Here is a 19,457-nt window from a genome sequence, read left to right as displayed (position 1 = left end):
AGCAGCACTGCCAATGGAGACCTAAAATGGCTTATTTCATTACAAAGAAGCTGGAGTACAGAAAACACTTAAGAAAAGTTTTATAAAAAAGTAATTTTATGTTGCAATCATAACATAAAAAGCATTAGAAAGTATTTATTTCTGAGTCAGTTAAAAAACACTCAATGCAATAAAGGGCATCATTATGATGTTGGGTGGACTTACATCTGCCGACACAGTAGCAGTCTGGAACTGCCCGACCTTAGGTCAGCGTTTCCAACCACAGGATTATGTTGTGACTGCCCCAGGGGAGTTGCAAACATCCATTTGCCAATGGAAGCTTGTGCGGCAGGTTGAAAAGGCCCGCAGGACAAGCGTCCATTCACATATGGATGTTTGTAAACATCCCTGCACCGTGTGGCAGGCACAATGAGGTGCCTGCCACATGGTGCAGGAATGTTTAGTGGGGGCCCATAGCTGCCCCCAGGCCCCATTGCAGAGGGCCAGGGGGAAGAGGGCCCTGTTAGGGTCCCCCCAAAGCAATTTTCTGTCACACTTTCCATGTCAGAAAGGCCGACATGAAAAGGCTGTCGGAAAATTGCATCATAATCCCTACAGCAGAGCGGCCGTCATTAGGGGACTATGGTGTCATTCCGATGCACCTACGGGCTTCGTGAGCCTGTCGGAAGAGCGGCAGACAGTCCCTGTGCCTGAGCCCTCCGCCTATTGCATTGTAATGCAGTGGGCAGAATCAGCAGGGGCAGATGTCGGTGGGTCCGACACCGACATTCCATCGGTGTCAGACCCACCAAATAATAAGCCCCAAAGTATTTAAAGATATTTCCAAGGGATAGGTTAAGGATTAGATCTATGGTTAGGATTATGAGTTTGGGGAAGAGTAAGGTTGAATAAACGGGTTACGCAGAGTGTCATGATTAGAGTTAGGTAACAGGAGTGGAGAATATTAGAGTAAAGGTTAGAGGACAGTTTAAAGTTAGTGTTATGTTTAGGGTTATGGTAAGTGTATGACCTGATGCGTGAAATATACTTTCATTCCAAAGGAATTCAGTTTTTACAATATCATTTTATGAGTCTTTCTATTGTTAAATACAAAACATGTAGTTGAGGGTTCTCCAAAAATAAATGCCAGTGGAAAAGAGGAATTAAACAAAAGGAGTTTTTAAGCAGAAAAAAATTGGCAGTCGATATTGTTGGGTGGCCCTTAGCTTTCTGTAGGTACCTAAGGCATGATTCTTTAAAAAAAATCACGAGTCTGCACCCGCAGATATCTGACCTTACTGAGAATCCACAAACATTTCTAGGATACACTTGAACAATTGCCCCAGTCACACCTTACACAGTACAATCCTGCGAAGTATTTTTTTTAATATTAAAAAAATATGGGTGTAGTTTTTTCATATGAAAAAAACAATCAAAGCACGCGCAAGAGCACTTGATCCCTTTTTATCTACAGGCAAAATATTTTTGCCCAAGAAGACCCTCCCCACTTGCGCCCTTCAAGTGTTTTGGTGGAGCTGCAATGCTATTCCTACTCTATAAAGGAATTAAATTCTTCACTTGACAGGCATACTCCAAACAATGCCACAGTGAGATAGGAATCGGAAGATTGCATGTGATTACCCTTGAACAATTACTTTTCTTGATATTCACAAACATTTGTGGCATTCACAACATGAAACTCCCACTTCCTACACACAGGAGAAGATTTAATCACACAACAAGCTCTGTGTTAGTAGTACTTTCTACCAGAGCAAGGCAAACTTCTTTGAATTTTCAAAATTGCTTTCCCAAACATGCTATGTGAAAGTTGGACATACAAGTGCAAATTGCTCTCTAAATTTAGAACAGCGTTTAGCATTTAGAAAAATAAGCCCCCCCCCTTGTGACAAACTGCAGAATGTATTGAAATTCAGGTTCAGTCTAAGGGCCCGATTAAGAGTCTGGCAGTCTACAGACAGCCAGACTTGTAGGGGTGCGGCTGTGGTGGTCTCCTGACCACCCTATTAGGATTCAGACAATAACACCACCACAGCCGCCAGGGAACCACCATGCCCTGGCGGTATTGTGGCAGGCAGGAGGCTGCAATATGCTTGGGGGGGACCACCGGGGTGTCATGGAGGTTACTCCTCCATGAACACCGGGGCATAGAAGAAACAAAGGGGCCTTCTCCGCATGTGGATGCACATGGGGGGGGGGGGCACAGCACATGCCCCCATGTGTGCATGCACACCAGTTCCGTGCAGGAATAGTTTTTGGCGTTCGCATGGCGGTGCCAATTTTCAGGGCACCGCCATGGGAATGTCAAAAGAAAAGCCCGCCAGACAGGAGGGATCTCCTAATCTTGTGTGCGGTCTGACTGCGGCTTTAGTGGTGCGGCGGCGGAGGGGACCTAGCGCCACAATGTTAAAGTCATTATCAGGCCCTTAGTGTAGACTGTGGCATCACAAGTGAAGGTGTCTTGAATCATTTCCTGTAGCAGAGGTCATAATCAGTCAAGTAGGAGAATTTGAGTTCACTGTGGTTACTATAAGCCTCTCCAAGCACTCGCCTTGGGCCAGGAGGACACGGCCGAGCGTTCTGCAGGAGCTCTGCCTTTTAAATTCTGGAAAGAAATATTCAGCTAGAACACATCCAAAGGTATCATGTAAAGGCTAGTAGAGAGTTAGTGCACAATATGGCTACACGAGTATTCGGGTGTCAGACACATAAATAGGTTGCTTTTCCAGTGAAAAGTCTTTAGGTGTAAGGTTTACATTTTAGGGGTCTGTGTTTCTACAGTAGGCTTTGGCACCTGAGAAACTGTTGACTTCACTACTGTTATCTCAGTGCCTTAGTTTACTGAATATTGTGATCACATTTTAAAGAGAAAAATCCCAAATTTAAGTCTCTACATTTGCGAACAATGATGTTTTATTATCAGGCAGTAGTTTGTATTTTGATTTGTATCTCTTTGAACGGATAGAATTTGTCCATCATGCAACTAAAGTGCGCATGATGGTGTGGCCAGCCTTCTCGGGCCTTCCAAACCATCATGCGCGCTCTGCATCTTCTCCAGTCAGGCTGTATTACAGCCTGCCTGGAAAAACATGCACAGTCTGCCAGCAACGTCTGAGAACCAAACCACGGTGCTCAGACCAATCACAACGCTGCTAAGGCAGCATTGTGACTGGTCAGGGGATTCTGGGAGGATGTGTGCTTCCTGTGGAAGAAGGATGGATGCCCCCCTGGCTTCAGCTGCAAGCTGAATACAGAAAACAAACATTATCATCATTATATTTGTTGTATTCAGCTTGCAGTTCAAGTAGTGGGGCGACGCTCCTCCGCCTCAAAGGAGCAGCCGCCATTGTCGGTATTACCACTTTACCACCCATTTCGTGGTGCAAAGCATGAAATGGAGCAGTAATCCCATCAGAATTTCTGCAGTAGTTGTAATGAGCACATTCCTGCTTCAGTGCCTGGTGTTTTTAAAGCATGCATACCTTTACATTTCCCTCCTGAATTTGTTTTCAGGCCTCTTTTGCGCGACCTGTAGGTGTGGGCTTCTCTCTGTCATATACGCCAAAGGATTACCCAGGCAACATGACATACAATATGGGATGCACAAATGTGTCCTGTAACAACAAGCGATGCGAGTGCACGTTTGTATGTTATATGTAGATGCTATTTTTTATGCTTTATGTTAAATGCCCTTTGTATGTGACAATATAATAATAAAAATTCTATTGAAATTAAAAAAAAAAAAAAAAAATGATGTCACAATTGCTATTAAAACTCAAGCGATCTCATCTTACAAAGGAACATTATAGAATGCACATTAGTCATGAATGTTAGCAAACCTACAGGGGTTTGGAAAACGTATTTTTTCTGAACAACGGAAGGTGCCTTTAAGGGCAGTGCCAGATGTATTTGTTAATAGGCTGCAAGGAAACCAAACTGGACTTTAAAACAATTCTAACAATGTTAATAAAAGGGGAAAAAAACCAGGCAGTTGAAGGGAGAATTCTTCTTTAGAACACCTTTGAAATATGGACACAATAAAAGAATGTCTGTGCGCCTTGGAACGCACCTTAATGGTGCCCACATATTTTCCCCACTGGCCTGAGAGGGATTCAGATCAAACGCTGCAAGCACTTTCCAATTAACTGCAGCGCAGGTGTGTTTTTTCTTTTTTTTTGCAGAGAAACCTCGCATCCTGCGCCTGTTGTATTTAGCTGCACTTTTTTTACCTTTTGGATTTTATTCCACGCACGTTCTCCGTCGCTTCTCTTCCCTTCGAGGGCGTCGGTGGCATCTGCCATTAGCGACTGCAGCTGCGGCACCAAGATAAAGATTATCAGGCTGCAATTCGCACAGAAATAACCGCTCTAAATACACAGATTACAGCCTAATTAAAAAATCATTTGTACACTGATGATTTTATTACTCATCTTTCGTGCAACGAGCAGGGACATGGTGTCCGCTCCTCGGCCATTATCCAGCCTTGTTGTGGGAGAAATACTCAATGGTTAGACACAAACAAATTCCTCTACAGTGTCTGGAAACCTCGCCTGACAAGTTTCAGCAAATGCTGACGTTTTCTGATAATAGAAAAGTGGGTTAACACAGCGCATACATCATCATCAACATTTATTTTCCATTATGGATCAATTTACCCTTATTAAGAAATGGCTGCAGTGACACACGTGCACGTGCTAAATCCACGCTCAGAAAGTGCTCTACACAGATTATTACACAATTCTGTTTTTGCAGCTGATTCTGAATAATGCTTTAATGCAGGCATCTACAATGAGTACCCCATTGCGCTACTTGCTGGTAGCTCTGCAGCGACCTGTAAGTGGCGTTCCTGTTTACAGCCTGCCAAATTGGGGGGCATATTATCAAGAAACGGCGTTAAAATTATCGCCGCTTTAGCCGCAGAAAACTTCCGCTAAAGCAGCGATAATGGGCTTGATAATATGCCCTTGAGAATTCCCATAGAAGCCCATGTTCTGGTGTCAACATAGGCTTCTATGGGAATTCTCTGCGGCATATTATCAAGCCCATTATCGCCGCTTTAGCGGCAGTTTTCTGCCGCTAAAGCGGCGATAATTTTAACACCGTGCTTGATAATATGCCCCTGGATGTTTTCGTTTGGTTGAGTAATATATGTACCCCAAAACTAAAAAAGAATGACCAAAATGTGTTTATTTTCAGAACTCATTACCTGATGTTTGGAGAAAAATGGTTGGATTTACAAATATATTTAAAGCTGATATCGGAGTGATCAATGATGAGTCTTTGGGGAGACCTATTAATAATATTATGACCTTGGTGCCAGGGACATTGTAGCTATATTTATGTATTATCCATCTAGAGGCATTCCAAATTGATCAAGCCTTTTCTCTGCTGGTAACTCTGCCTGATTCACTGAGGTGATCACTGTAATCTTGCCTGACAGGGTCAAAATTACCACATTAAAACTATTAGTAGCTTGGTATGATTTTCATTGAACATAAGTTGCTTTAATTAAGGAAAGGGTGGAGACCCGTGCTTTAATGAAATGCACATAAGCAACAGCCTTAATCGAGGGAGTGTCAAACACAGGTGTTTCAGCAGAGATATTAGTTGCCCCATATGTTTGCAAGTACTTTTATTATGGAAATTGTCATGATTTACAACTGTTAGGTGATCGCTGAGAGAATATCGGAAACAAAAATATTGTGAGAACAGAATATTGTGTCAAAAATATCGAGGGCCAAAATATTGAGAAGGTAAGCACAAATAGGAATGTATAGATTTACTGTTCTTAACTCATCTATGTACCTTGAAGATAGATATATATTGTCAAGGTACATATATGTGGCGTTATATGTAGTAAAACTTTGCTTACCTATAGAAACTTACCTTCACAATATTTATGTCCTCAATATTCTTGACACAATATTTTGACCTCCGATATTTTTGTTCCCGATATTCCGTCTAAACACCTAATATTGCACTGGAGTAAATTCCGCGCAAGGGGTGTGGAGAAGGCGGTCCAACGTGTGTTTTTCTTTGAGCATGTGCAACTGCAAATGTCCATAAACATATCAGTTTGTGAGCATTCATAAGCTTCCTTCTGATCCATTTCCACACCGGAAATTGTCGGTGAGCTGTACTAGTTAAGGGCATTACTATATCTATTTTCCAGGATAGAGGGGAAAGGAAGCATCTCCATAGAGTGTATGATGTTACTACGCCATCTATTACCCTGCAGTAGGTTACAACGCGGACGTTACATCATCCGCGTTGTTATCACGCGTGGCTTTACATCGCAAGTCGTTTCTACGACTTGCACTAGATGGCGCTCTGGACTTAGGAATAGTATAAATTACTATTCCTACTCCAGTTAGCGCAACAACAGGGAATGTGTTGGATTTAAAATCCAACACAATCCCTGGTGATTCTCGCCATCTAGCGCAAGTCGTTGAAACGACTTGCGATGTAATGCCATGCGTGGTAACAACGCGGTCGATGTAACGTCCGCATTGTAACCTACCCGCGTGGTATTACCAGCGTTGTAAACGCTGTTTCCCCCTCCATACGTTGTGGGAGGTGACAGGGGGAGGGTTTCTCCAATGTAAAAATATTCCCCCTTATGGGGGAAAATAGACAAAAAATAAAAAATGTGCAGTTGAAGAGCTGGGCTGCCTTCCTACAATGCAACATTGCACTTTGCATACAATGCCCAGCAAGAAAACGGGAGAGTATAAAAAGGTTACATGTTCTGCAAGGAGTATGCTTGGAAACTTACAGCTGATGCCTGCTTTTGTGAATGAGGCCTCCAAATTCTGGGGCAAAACTCAGACTTTAAAATGTGGTAGCTTTATTACTGTCTTGCTGAATTTGATTTTTAGAGTATTATTCTGGGGAAATGGCCTTAGTGCTCCCTGCAGTACATACTGTTGGAACCCAGCAGTGCACCGCTCTAAAGGAGCATGACTGTTCTGCTTAACAAAAAGATTTACCTACTGAAAAAATGAATAATTCTACAGAGCAGCCCACAATCACACTGTACGTCAATAAATCCAGGAGCGCTGACTAAGCACTCTATGCAATGTTTCTGAAACTATAGTTTTCAGTCTCCTAATGTTCACAGAGCTCTGATGTTTAAGAAGCCCGGAATTGAGAAAAAAATCAAACCAATACAAGGCAGTAAAGACCTGGTAGTGTGGTTTCATCATGTTTGCAAACAGTGACTGTTCACAAAGCCCGAGCTCTAGCAATACTTTAACCCCTTCGCCGCGGCGCAAATTCCGCCGCGGCGCTGGGGGGGTGCGGGGTGAGCGCGGCGCCGCCATGCTCGTGACAGAACCACGCCGTCATGAGTCACGGGCGAGCTGTGCTCATGACGGCATGGTTCCGTCACGACTCCGCCCACTCTTCGTTTCGCCTGCACAGGCGGGGAATCAGCGACGCGTGGACGGAGCGGCCGCAGCATGAGCACACGCCGCCCGTGGCTCATGACGGCGTGGTTCCGTCATGCGCACGCAGGGGTTAACAATACGGGCAGCTGCGACCCGTGCAGGTAAAAGCGGTGGGGCCGTGTGGGGGGGGATTTCGGCAGATGATGACAAGGGGAAATTATTTATTTATTTAAATTCCCTCGTGGTCGTCTGTCGAATCCTCCTTCCCCCCCCCCCCCCCCCAATCCAGCCCCACCGCTCTTACCTGCACGGGCCGCGGTAGAATCCGGGATACTGAATTAAAGGTCAAAATGGTAACTTTGTAGCAATTTGGTAAGGGTGAAGGTTTGTGACGCTGGTGGTTCAAGGTCATATTAACCGCACTAGAGAAGCAGACTATAGCAGCCACTATTTGAATGATAGTGCACCTGGTACCTACAAAGGAAGGGAACAAAGCCTGGAGGTTCACACAGGTATTTATTGAACAAGGTTGGAGGAGCCAGATCCACAATAACGAATATAGGATTCGCTACAGACCAGAATGGTCTCCGGAACTGGTTAGCTGGTTGACCCACAAGGCTAAGGGCCACCACACTCAGCGAAGTCAATGAAGCAAAGGAAAAACAAAAAAGCTGGTGCAATGAGTGTATTTTTACATTTGAAATGTATGTTGTGTGCATGCTTGTGGGTGACAGTGTGTTTATATGAGATTATAGCGTGTGTATGTGTGAGCATGTGTCTGTATGTGTAAGCATATGTGTGTTAGCGAAAGTGAGTGAGAGCCAGTGACAGGTAGTGAGTGAGATTGTGTGATATTGAGAAACAAATTTAGGGGCTTATTTACAAGCCCCTTGTGCCGACGGCAGGTCACTTTTAATGTAGGAAAAAGTGACGTGCCGGTGGCACAAGGGGCTTGTAAATAAGCCCTGTCATATTCTTTGATGAAAGGCAACCCAGCAAAGATCTTGCGCTGCCTTGTGTCAAAGGAAGAGAGAAAAAATGCACCTGATCTCCTAAAATATGGTGCATTGTTTCTCTCCTTGTGCGCTGTTGCACTTTTGGCAGCCACACGCCAACACCAACACCCTTGCGTCATAGTGAAGGGTGTGTGTGTTCTCTGATGCAAAGATTTTTCTAATGGAAGAGGTGCATTCCTGTACATAAACTATGCTTTAAGTCTTTTCTCACTTTGTATGTTTGCTGTACACATTCACAGTTGGAAAACCTAGGAGAAATCAAAACATTTCTCCCTTTTTATGCTCACCTCGAGGAGTCATAAGATTTTGGCACAAATATCTCTCTACCAATGTTTGTAGCTAGAGACTGGCATCAAAATATATGGGTTGGGCATTGGAACACCCATGCATCACCCGTAGAATGCCCACTTGATGCAAAATAACCTAAAACAGTAAATAATACAAATTTGTGTTACTTTGCAAATTAGTATTTCCGTTGGATAGTAAATCCCACCCTAACACTTTGCACTGCGTTTGCATCTCAAAAGTGATGCAAACATGGTACAAAGCACTAGGAAACCTGGGACAGACTTTCTGGCTGAGTATGAGTGATATAAAGAGCGCGTGCAAGTGAGTCATTGAGAATGAATAAGTGTAAGGGGGTGTAAAAGAGTGTGTGATGTTAGAATCATGTGACATGCCTTCCTGAAAAAAATCTTGGTCAAGGGTCAGATGATGTCACTTCTTGTAATGTCATTAAGGTTAAAGGGTATGTGATGTCACTTCCACTACCCCTGGCATTCTGGTGAATCGACGTCCATGCCCAGTAGTCATGCACTTGCCACAGCTTCCTAGGTGTAATACAGGAAAAGTTTGCGAAAAGCTAAATCTGTGTAAGTATGTTCAGGTGGAAATGTAACTCTGCACCCGAACGTTTTCCTGAACAGGGCCCTAAATGCATTAAAGAAAATGAACATGAAAAGGCCCCCTTCTGTCTCAAGCTTCAGGACATTATACTGAAATGGCAGGATGCAAATCTTTGAGTGCACATAGGCTTGCTCAGGTGGAGCAAAGGGGTGGGAACCAGAAACCAAGGCCCCATCTATGAAGGCTCACCAAACAGAGTGACCTTGTGAAGCAGTCTGCAGTTTGAGTATTCCATATAAATTAAGGGCTCCACAAACATTTGGTAAAAAGAAAGATGGGAGAACTTCAAGGATAAAGGAAAAATTGACTAGGAGGGCACCACTGCACCAGTCGCACGCCTTTGTCCTTACACCTTGTCAGTCTGAAACAATCCACAAAGTAGCAGAAGCCTGTGAGGTACTGCTTCTGTTTTGATAGTAGCAGCTATATGCATAGGTTGGCGACTTAGTTGTCCCATGTACTGCTGCATGCTCCCCCGCAAAGGCCCTTTTGTGATGTGTCCTTTCTATTGACAGAGGAAACCTTAAAAACTACAGTATAGAAATAGGCTGAAGAGATCTGACTCAAAAGCCCGCTCTTTTTGTACTACTTGGTACATGTGTGCCAATCACTCAAATCCCTCTAGAGTTTCTTTAAACTATTTAGAACTGGATGTCAACGATACACTCTGAAATGAGTCTAGGGTGATAAGAGAGGACAGCCCCAAAACCCAAGATCCTGTCGAAGCTCCACTAGATAGTCCTGCTGACACTTTGTGGTGAGAAAGTGCCATATCCGACTTGCTCTACCATTCACTGTGAGACTAGAGCCAGGGTGCTGAAAACCAATCTTTATGACAGCTGATCTGCGAGAACATTTGCCAAGCCCCCAAAACATAAAACCAGAGATGGAGACATGGGGTCTGATTCACAAAGGACCTCCACACTCGCGGCAGAGGCCCCGCAGTCATAGGGAGTCTCTGCACTCGGGCGGAATCTTCGCAAGGACAATTCTCATTCCGCAGATTCCGGCCCAAATACGGAGACTCTAGAACGATGGCAGGGCCTCCGCCACGATGCGGAGGCCCTTTGTGACTCATGCCCAGGATGTCTGAGAAATTGATCTCTGTGAGTGCTGTTGAGAAGGGTGGTGACTCGTGAGAAATCCCCTCATTGTATTGGTTTTTGTGAATTTTTTTTGCGCCATTTCTCTTTTTAAGTGTGATGGTCCAGAGTCTGGTGGGATAGCCAGCCAAACAGTTCCAGAGACCCTTCTAGTCTGTAGTAAACCCGGTGGCTGTGGGCTTGCGCTCTCCATTATGTGTCTGGCTCCTCCAACCCTGTTCAGTACATACACATACGAGTCTTCAGACTCAGTCCTTTTCCTATGCAGGTACCAGATACACTATCAATAACTAATAATAGATACACTGTAGCTCAAATTGTGTTTGCAATGTTATGTTCATGGTGGGGTTTGAATGTCCCTGAACCACTAGGGTTGCAAGTCTTCATCATTACAGAATTGCTCCTAAGTAACTATTTTGATCTTGAATACAATATTGTGTGTTGTTAAAGTTTGTTGAAGATTGGGCTTTGTGAACAGTTACAATTTCTGAACCGGATGTATGCACTTTACAGGTTCCTATCTGCTTCATATTGGTTTTGTGTTTCTCACATTTAACATGTTTGGGGTTTCCCAAATATCAGAGGTCCCGATTCACAAAAGTAATCTGAGACAAAATCCTAACTTTACTACTCCTAAATGCCCTTTGTGAATACCGAAAGTTCTTTGGACATTAGAATAATGCAAATATCAGAGTTTCACAAACATTTTGTAGAGAGTTTAACCAGGGGTTCTGGATTTATTGGTGTGATTAAAAACAGTGTTTTAGGATTATTGGTGTAGTCATGAGCATACAATTCCAATTGAGTATAATTATTGCATTACATTTGTGTGTTGTATTGTATCTGCATTCCATGTTCTGGATACTGTTTTTAGTTTGAATTTATACTCATATTTAATATATATTTATCTATTTAGTTTTTTATAGCGCGAACTTGACCCGGTATCGGGTATCAGAGCGCTTTACATAGCACCAGTTGTGTTACATGAGGACACATTCATTTTTTTGTTAGGCACAGAGAGATTAAGTGATTTGCCCAGAATCACAAGATGTTCAGCGTCATTGCCAAAACTCGAACCCGGTTCCCCAGATTCGAGGTCGACCGCCCTACCCGTTAGGCCAACTCCTCTCCCCAATATTGTGAGATATGAGGAGAACTGTGGTGTAAGAAACGTCCGTGACTCGACATTCATACTTTATTGCCACTGTGATAATTAATTATTCTGCACCGTGCCTAAACTTGCCTCACACCACTATGTCTAAGCAGAGTGAAAGGCGTATGGGTGGGGTTTACTTCCCTCCATAGAGCCTGTATTTGGAGCACTGGTTGCTATGGATCCACTGCCTCCTCCCTGCATATTTACAAGGCCACGCAAAGACACTTTCGATGGCCTTGTAAATATGTGCCACAGTCACGCAAAACACTGCATGAAAGGGGCGTTCCATGAATGCTGTTGTGGACGTTCCCACGCAACACCCATGGAATATGAAGCATTCCCAGATTTACAAGTTAAGGAGGTGCATTAAGGAGAAATATCCTTTATCCTCTCATGGTTGTTTTTGTGCAGGAAGGTGTTCCTTCCTGCACAAAAACAATCACTCCTACAATGCAGACACCCTTGCGGCACAAGGGTACCTGCGTTTTTGCATGGCAGTCCATTGTGCTCAAGCACAGGGGAAAAGGACTAGAATGCGCCATATCTCATAGACACGGCACATTCCTGCCCTTTTCTTTTGACGCAGGGCAGTGTAGCAAGATTCCGTGTGGCGCTGCCCTATGCCAAAACTTCGTAAATGAGGTCCCAGGTAGGCAACTAAGAGCTAAAGAGTTTGCAGGCAGAATTATTAAAGTAGCAGTGTCTCCAATCCTTCTAAAAAGGAAGGAGCTGTGCTTGTTTTTTGCACACCTCCTGTCTCCTGAATCTACATACACAGGGCCTGATTAACTTTTTTCTGTGAGCAAATGTGTTTTACACAGTAAATTCAGGTGTAAACCATATGTGAAGTTGGAATAAAACAGAACTACTCAAAGAAAGTGGCTTGTAAAGTTGGCTTGTCTGCCGAGCTTGCCAATGATATATACAATTTGAAAGAAAAAACAACTTTTCCATGTCTGCATTCATTTTAAGAGCACTGGCGGTGTTTAGACAGAATATCAGAAACAAAAATATCGTTGGACTAAATATTGTGTCAAGAATATATAGGACAACAATATTGTGAAGGTAAGCTTTTATAGGTAAGCAGTGTTTTACTATAGATAACGACACATATATGTACCTTGACAATATATATATCTTCAAGGGTCACAGATTTGGAGTTATTAATAGTAAATCTAAACTTAGCCATTTGCACTTAACCAGGGCACAAGTCCTTAAAAAAGAAGTGGGGTGACTAATTAAGTTAGGCAGTATGAAAGTGACATCATGGCGCGTGACATCACAGGAAATGACATCTAAAGATGTAACATCAGACATTAAAAGCTCACACAAGTTTAGCAGGTTTATCATGAGTACATTTGAGTGCATTACGAGATTTTACAAATGAGATTTTGCGTCAAGTTGTGCCAAAAAAGTGGCGCAACCTCAACGCAAAATCTGGGCCTCAACTAATACATTTTCTTTTATCTCTGCCACAAATAAATTGGAAACAAAGAGAAAAAATTGCAGTATATCTGTTCTGCTTCATTGGTTGCAAAGTCTGCATTTTAAAATATCTTATGGGGTTGAGGCACCTGGTGCATGAGATCTTTGTATGCCCAGTAGGTCTCAAAGAACTATAATAATGGTTAGGTAACTCTGGAGGTTAAAGCATTTGCTGGAGAGATCTGCATTTTGTCTAGTCCCAGATTTTAATCAAAGTAGCATTGATGGTTAATGTGTCTCCTGCAAAGCACATCATGTGAGATGCAGAGGACAGATTTTTAGTTTATGTAGATGGGTAAGTGGATTACTGCTTTTAAAACAGAGGTCCTTTTGTAACTTTCAGTTCTTAAATTGTAACCCTTTTAATAAATCACATTGAGCTATAAAGGACATGTGACTCCTACAGCTTGTAACACTCACTGTCTTATGTAACACATCTTGTACATTGATTTATAGACTTACATATTTTGTTGTCAATATATAATGTGTATGTTATGTAAATCGCTCTGACACCCTGCATTGGGATGAGTGGCATTACAAAAGGAATAAAATAGTGGTATTTAAATTGTTATTTGTGAAAACACTGGGACAGATCAACAGATCTGACATTCTTACAGTGCAAGCATATCTCTTATATACAGGGACTGAACAAAGTCAAAAGCATGCCTCTCTTAAGTATCTGTGAAGTGATAACAAACTGTTGGGGCATATGTAGTAAGGAGTTAATGCCACCAGAACATAACCTAGGGGCATATTATCAAGCCAGGCGATAAAATTATCGCCGCTTTAGCGGCAGAAAACTGCCGCTAAAACGGCGATAATGGGCTTGATAATATGCTCTATGGAATTCCAATTGAAGCCCATGTTAGATGTGAAGGACGTCTAACATGGGCTTCAATTGGAATTCTCAAGGGCATATTATCAAGCCCATTATCGCCGTTTTAGCGGCAGTTTTCTGCCGCTAAAGCGGCGATAATTGTATCGCCTGGCTTGATAATATGCCCCTTATTTTGTTGTTCCGGTGGCTGTAACTCCTTCGCCTTAATTACAAGGCAGTGTTAAGCCACTTTTTGTGGCTTGACGCCACCTTGTAAATAATGCCCCTATTCACGCAGCACTTAGAATGAAAGGGGCATGCAATAGGTGTTGCAGTGGGCGTTCCACCACAACGCCCATTACTTTTTGATGCTGCCCCATATTTGCAAGGTCTGGGGCAATGCCAAAAATGAGACCAGGAAATACCTGGTCTTAAACAGGCGATAAGAGGAGAAATGTTTTATTTCGCCTTGTATATTGCTCTTTCCACGTGTGCTGAATCCTGCAGCACACATGGATAGAGCAAATCACGTGTTAAGATTGTTTATGTGCACAAAAGTATCCCTTCCTGCACAGAAACAATTGCCCCTGCAACAAGGAACCATAGCAAAATATCGCTATGTGCGTGCGCTGGTGCTAGGCAACTTTTCTAGGGCTAGTGGTGACGTAGGGATGCACCGCATTCTTGTGAATACGGCGCATCCCTGCATTTTAAACTGTCGGAGCGCGGCGTTGCTATTTTTGGATTAACACTGCGCTCCGCAAGTTTATTGTAAAGATGCCCCCATGTGCCTTTGTTTCCCATCTTGCATCTAAGTGTAAGGCTCCAGACCGCACCCAGTCAGGATAATATCGAAAAAAAAGGAGGCCTGATAGCCCCTTAACTTTGGCCTTTATGTTTGGGCCAGCTGGAGTTGAAAATAAGAAAGCCCATTCCCTGCATGCACAAAGCTGCTCGGAATGAACGGATATAACGTGCAGGCACTGCTGAACGTGTCCCGGCGTCTAAAAATTACACCTGGACATGTTCAGCATATCTCATTGGGGCTCAGCTTCTTGGCAGGGTGGACAGTGTCTATCCTGTGAAAATAGTGGGTAGATGCCGTCTACCTGCATGTACCCTTGATTTGTGCCCTTCCCTTATCTTCTCGATATTTTGGTTCTCGATATTCTTGACACAAAATTCTGTCCACACAATATTTTTGTTTCCAGTATTCTGTCAGTGTCCAGCAGCCAGGTTAGAGAAATCTATCATGAAAAAGGCCCTGTCTCATGCCCAATTAATGTAGGTTTTCTTGATATCTCTGAAAAAAGTAGGAAAACCTAATAGGAGAGTGAAAGTGTTGTCTATTTGTAAAGTTTGATTAACTGCGCAGTGGCTGGGAAGCGGCCCGCTTTGCATACTGACGGGTAGTTTTTCATTTTACATATTGGTAAGGTTTTTCTACAACTTGCTACATGAGTATATGTGCTGGCCCATAAGTTCCTTTTATTAAAGTAGCATAAAAAAAGAAAATGTAAAACACAGCATCCCTTTATAAGGATCCTTCTGATGCCACTGACCAGCTTGCTCAGTGCTGCAGGTGGCACACACTGGCCTGCTGCCTGGCAATGAATATAGCATTGGTAGAACCACATGCCCGTGGCTGGTATCCCATTACCGGAGGACCTGACCCCTGACATATGCTTCATTCTGAGCTGCCTGCCGTGCCCCTGTACCCTGAGAACTGTGTAGTCACGCAGTCTGTCTCTGCTCAGTTTCAGCCGCGACACGTTCGTGCACCTTAGTGTAGTGTAACTGAGTCGAGGGGGTCGGTGCACAGCAAGTTGACTAGTGCTGCATGCAATTTGCCCGGTTATAGTGCCGTTGGCCGCACACCAGGCACCAGACAAACCAAAATCTCTCCAGCACAGGGCTGTCCCGCCCAGCTTAATAGTATGATCAGATTACAAAGACATTAGGTTAGTGCCCTTCAATTTCTTGTGCTTTGCAGCAGTTTTAAGATCTTTTTCTTGTTGCTCAAATGGGTGTAATTTCTGATATTTATATGTTTCCCTCGTCTCCATTGCTTGATTTTGCTTGTGAGAACGTGTCACTCATAGTCGTTGAAATGGCACTCATAATACACTGAAAATTATGAAAATGTCACACATAGCAATCTGAAACCTTGTCAGATATGCAATATACATATTACAAATCAAGTAGCACATGACCAACATGATGTTTCATTTTTTTTCTTACTATCCAACCAACTAAGTTAAAAAAAAAAGGCTTACCAGCTCAGCCTCCTGTTGATTAATCTCTTGCAGGTAGGGGATGGTCGCCAGTTCGGCCATTGCCTGGTTGATCGCCTGACTCTCTTCTTTGATGCGCTGTAGGCGGTTTAGGAAGCTGGCGTACTGCAGCTTCTCGATCACACCTGAGCATGCGCGGAGACTGCCCTAACCACTCAGCAAAAGAAACCACGTTAGGAAAGAATCACAAAACACACCCTCCCCTTCACTGGGCTCCCATTTCATGGTTGGTCGCTGCATTCAGATTCGCAGAGTAGATCTGGGAGTGAAGCTGTACTCTTTGACGTCATACTTTGAGAATCTTACCATTTGCAATACATTTATATGGTTAAGGGTATAGGAAAATGTGATTAATATTTTTTGGTGGCTAAAATTACTTTAAAACACATGATGTCAACAATGCATCTATAGCCAGAAATTTGCTCCACAGTGTAGTGAGAAACTGAATAACAATATAACCTGGGTTCCGAAACCCAGTCACACTGGAGTCGAGAGAATAGTAATAGTAGGTACCATGTAAGTCCTCAGTAAACCAGGGTGCACAGATTAAATGTTTCTTCCAATGAAGGCTACCTTTGGTGGTAAACTGATACCTGCGATAGTCATACATTCAGTAATAAGTACATCTCTTATTTATGGCAATTAACAATGTATGTAGTGTTTTAATAAAAACATTATTACAAGTATTATTTTTATCATTTTGAGGTGGAAGAACCTTCTGGATCCCAATATATACTGGCAAGTGCTATTCCTATGACTAATGATGAAGCATTTGTCACCTCTCCTAATACTGGTAACAGGGTTTGAAACCATCTGCGGGGCATTAACTACAGTTAACAGCCCATCCATAGTTTTGTATCTGAGCCAAAGGTGAGGCACAGAGTGAGAAGAATTGCGATCAAGAGCTGGTAAAGCCAATGGGTAGATACAGTAGGTGACCGGACAAGCTGGTGGCATTGCCAGATGTGGTATTACTGGTGTTGGAATCTCATCCAGAAATACCAGGGAGGAATTTGCATCTGAAGGAACCTGTAATAGTGTTGAACTGCATTTCTGTAGAGAAAACATCTGAAAACACAATTCCACACCACTCATAGCAAGGGCCTAAATCTGCAGCGGAAAAATGTGGTAATACTTTTACCGCATATTATAACCATTATGAATGGCTCAAAATAGGAATATGAATCACCAATTACAATATTTGGTAGAACTCTTCTCATGGTCTGACAGACTGGGTGAAACTGATCAATAAAATTTCAAGAAAAATCTTAGCATCCTTTGGAAGGGCCTTCCTCTTTCTATACAGTCATGCCATATAGAAGCAAGAGCTTCATTTTAACCCTCTATGAATATGGGAACTCAAGACTCTACTTTTCTGCAACACCCCCTAACCAACCTGGGCAATTGTTATGATGAAGGTAATATATATACCCCATACAAAGGACAGTATTGACTCGGGTTACCCACAATAGACTAGGGGTTCATATTGAAATTTTCAATTATGAAGTAGGTTGTTCAAAAAATAGGAACTTTCTTGACTTTTTAGTAGCCTTGGATCTACCCCTAGTTATGAGGGGAATTGAAAATAATTAAACTCGATCACCATTTTGCAAATCTCATAGAGCAGGAGCATATACATTAGGTAGTACGAGTAATATATTGGCAGGGTTTTAGAATGAAAAATATTTTCAACATCCATTAGAATGTAAAGCCTGTTTACTCAACATCCAAATTAATCACTATCCTGGATTCTCTCTAAACAATCATATGTGCAATAAGAAAATTCCCGATTTGCTGTAAGCAGATGAGTGTTGTAATTGCTGGGATAGTAAATTAATCACAGTTTCTCCTAAAAAGGGTATGGTTAAACTGCTAAGGAAAGCTAATGACAATTAATATTCAAAAGCAAAACTATTCTACAAGTGCACTATAAATGAACTAAGCGAAAAAGGATAAAAATTGTTAAAGTAAGAAATAAAAAATAAAAAAGCCCTCCTCATCAAAACCAATATAATCGACGTGTACATTTTGTTTATCCTTTATCTAGCTTCAGTCCCTCACCCTATCTACCTAGTTTACAATAACATTATTTTCTCAAGATGGATTGGAAATCTAAATGAAGGAATTGACTAAAAAGCCAGAGTCAGCATTTATTGCTCTGGAGAGACTTAACAAAAATGTTCCCTGGTCATCATGCAAGTCAAAGAGTATAGAAGACTGTGAAATGTGGCATGGTGAAAAATGAAAATAAAATTGAGGATACTGATCCCACCACCTATAATCAGCCATTGTATCCTCAGACTAAAGGCACTTGCCAATCAAAATGAATCAATACAGGACCATGAAATTTGCACTAGAAGTAGTAAACCAATCAACGTGGTACTCATATGTGACTGCTGGGCAGTCCTCTAATGGCCTATGTATGAACTGAAAAGCATGTTGGAGATGTCAAAGATCCTTGTTATTACACATGAGTTCTTGTGCTTTCATATTTGGATGGTGGCAATACACAAACTAGTGTTTTCCTAAACTAAAGAAGTGCAAACACATCTGTCATACCTGATTGGATCTTGTAGGAAAGTTCCCCTTTGTGTATGGTCACCCCCCACTTTTTGCTCCAAATGCTGATGTTAAGACTCTGATAAGGCACTGACGTCTGCTGCCCGGACCCCACTGCCTGTGCTATTTCCCGTAACTGTTATGTTCGATTTAGTAATCCCAAACTGGCAAAGACTTTACCCCCTTATACGTCGCTAGTATATGGTACCTGGGGTACCCAGGGCCTATGTGCTAAAGGGGTCCGCAGGGCTGCAGCACGATTTTGTGTCACTCTGGGTGACCCAAGCAAACTACTGACAGCAGGCCTGCCAGTGCAGTCTGCAGGAGCAGTGAAAACTGATCAAACTCACATGTGCCCTCACCATGTGTGGCACAGTCAAATGCACTACTTTTACTGTATGTCAGACACCCCTAAGGTAGGCCTCCTCAGCCCAGGAGGCAGGTAGCCATATATTAAAGGTGTGGTCATATAAGTGCAAACTATATGTCCCAATAGTGTCATTCCCTATTGGAAACTACTATAAGTGTTAGTGGTCCATAGGATAACATGGGCTGCCAAACAGACGATCTCGAGATTGGCAGCTCCATTATAGTACCACTAAAATATGTCATGTTTGGTATCAAACAATGCGCCTTCTCTCCCCTGACAAAATTCTCATGTCCTGGGTGATGTGGCAAGCACCTAGGTAGCACCTTAGAGGTTGCTCACCTGGTTGCCCCAGCTTTACTATGCTCT

The 19,457-nt window shown here is 42.7% G+C and overlaps 1 protein-coding gene across 1 annotated transcript in view; it reads right to left on the bottom strand.

Moving 5' to 3' along the window:
• The window catches only part of SPATA16 (spermatogenesis associated 16), a 483,092-nt gene that overhangs the window by 174,093 nt on the left and 289,542 nt on the right, over nucleotides 1-19,457 (bottom strand). Inside the window, exons 8-9 of the mRNA XM_085633135.1 lie at nucleotides 16,145-16,309; nucleotides 4,227-4,310 (exon numbers count right to left, since the gene is read on the bottom strand). Of these exons, the coding sequence (XP_085489261.1) occupies nucleotides 4,227-4,310; nucleotides 16,145-16,309 (249 nt within the window). The remainder of the gene's footprint in view (nucleotides 1-4,226; nucleotides 4,311-16,144; nucleotides 16,310-19,457) is intronic.

The sequence above is a fragment of the Triturus cristatus genome, chromosome 11 (assembly GCF_964204655.1).
Source record: "Triturus cristatus chromosome 11, aTriCri1.1, whole genome shotgun sequence".
Taxonomy (NCBI): Eukaryota; Metazoa; Chordata; class Amphibia; order Caudata; family Salamandridae; genus Triturus; species Triturus cristatus.
The sequence above is the reverse complement of the archived record's forward strand: the minus strand, read 5'-3'. Positions and strand labels throughout refer to the sequence as shown.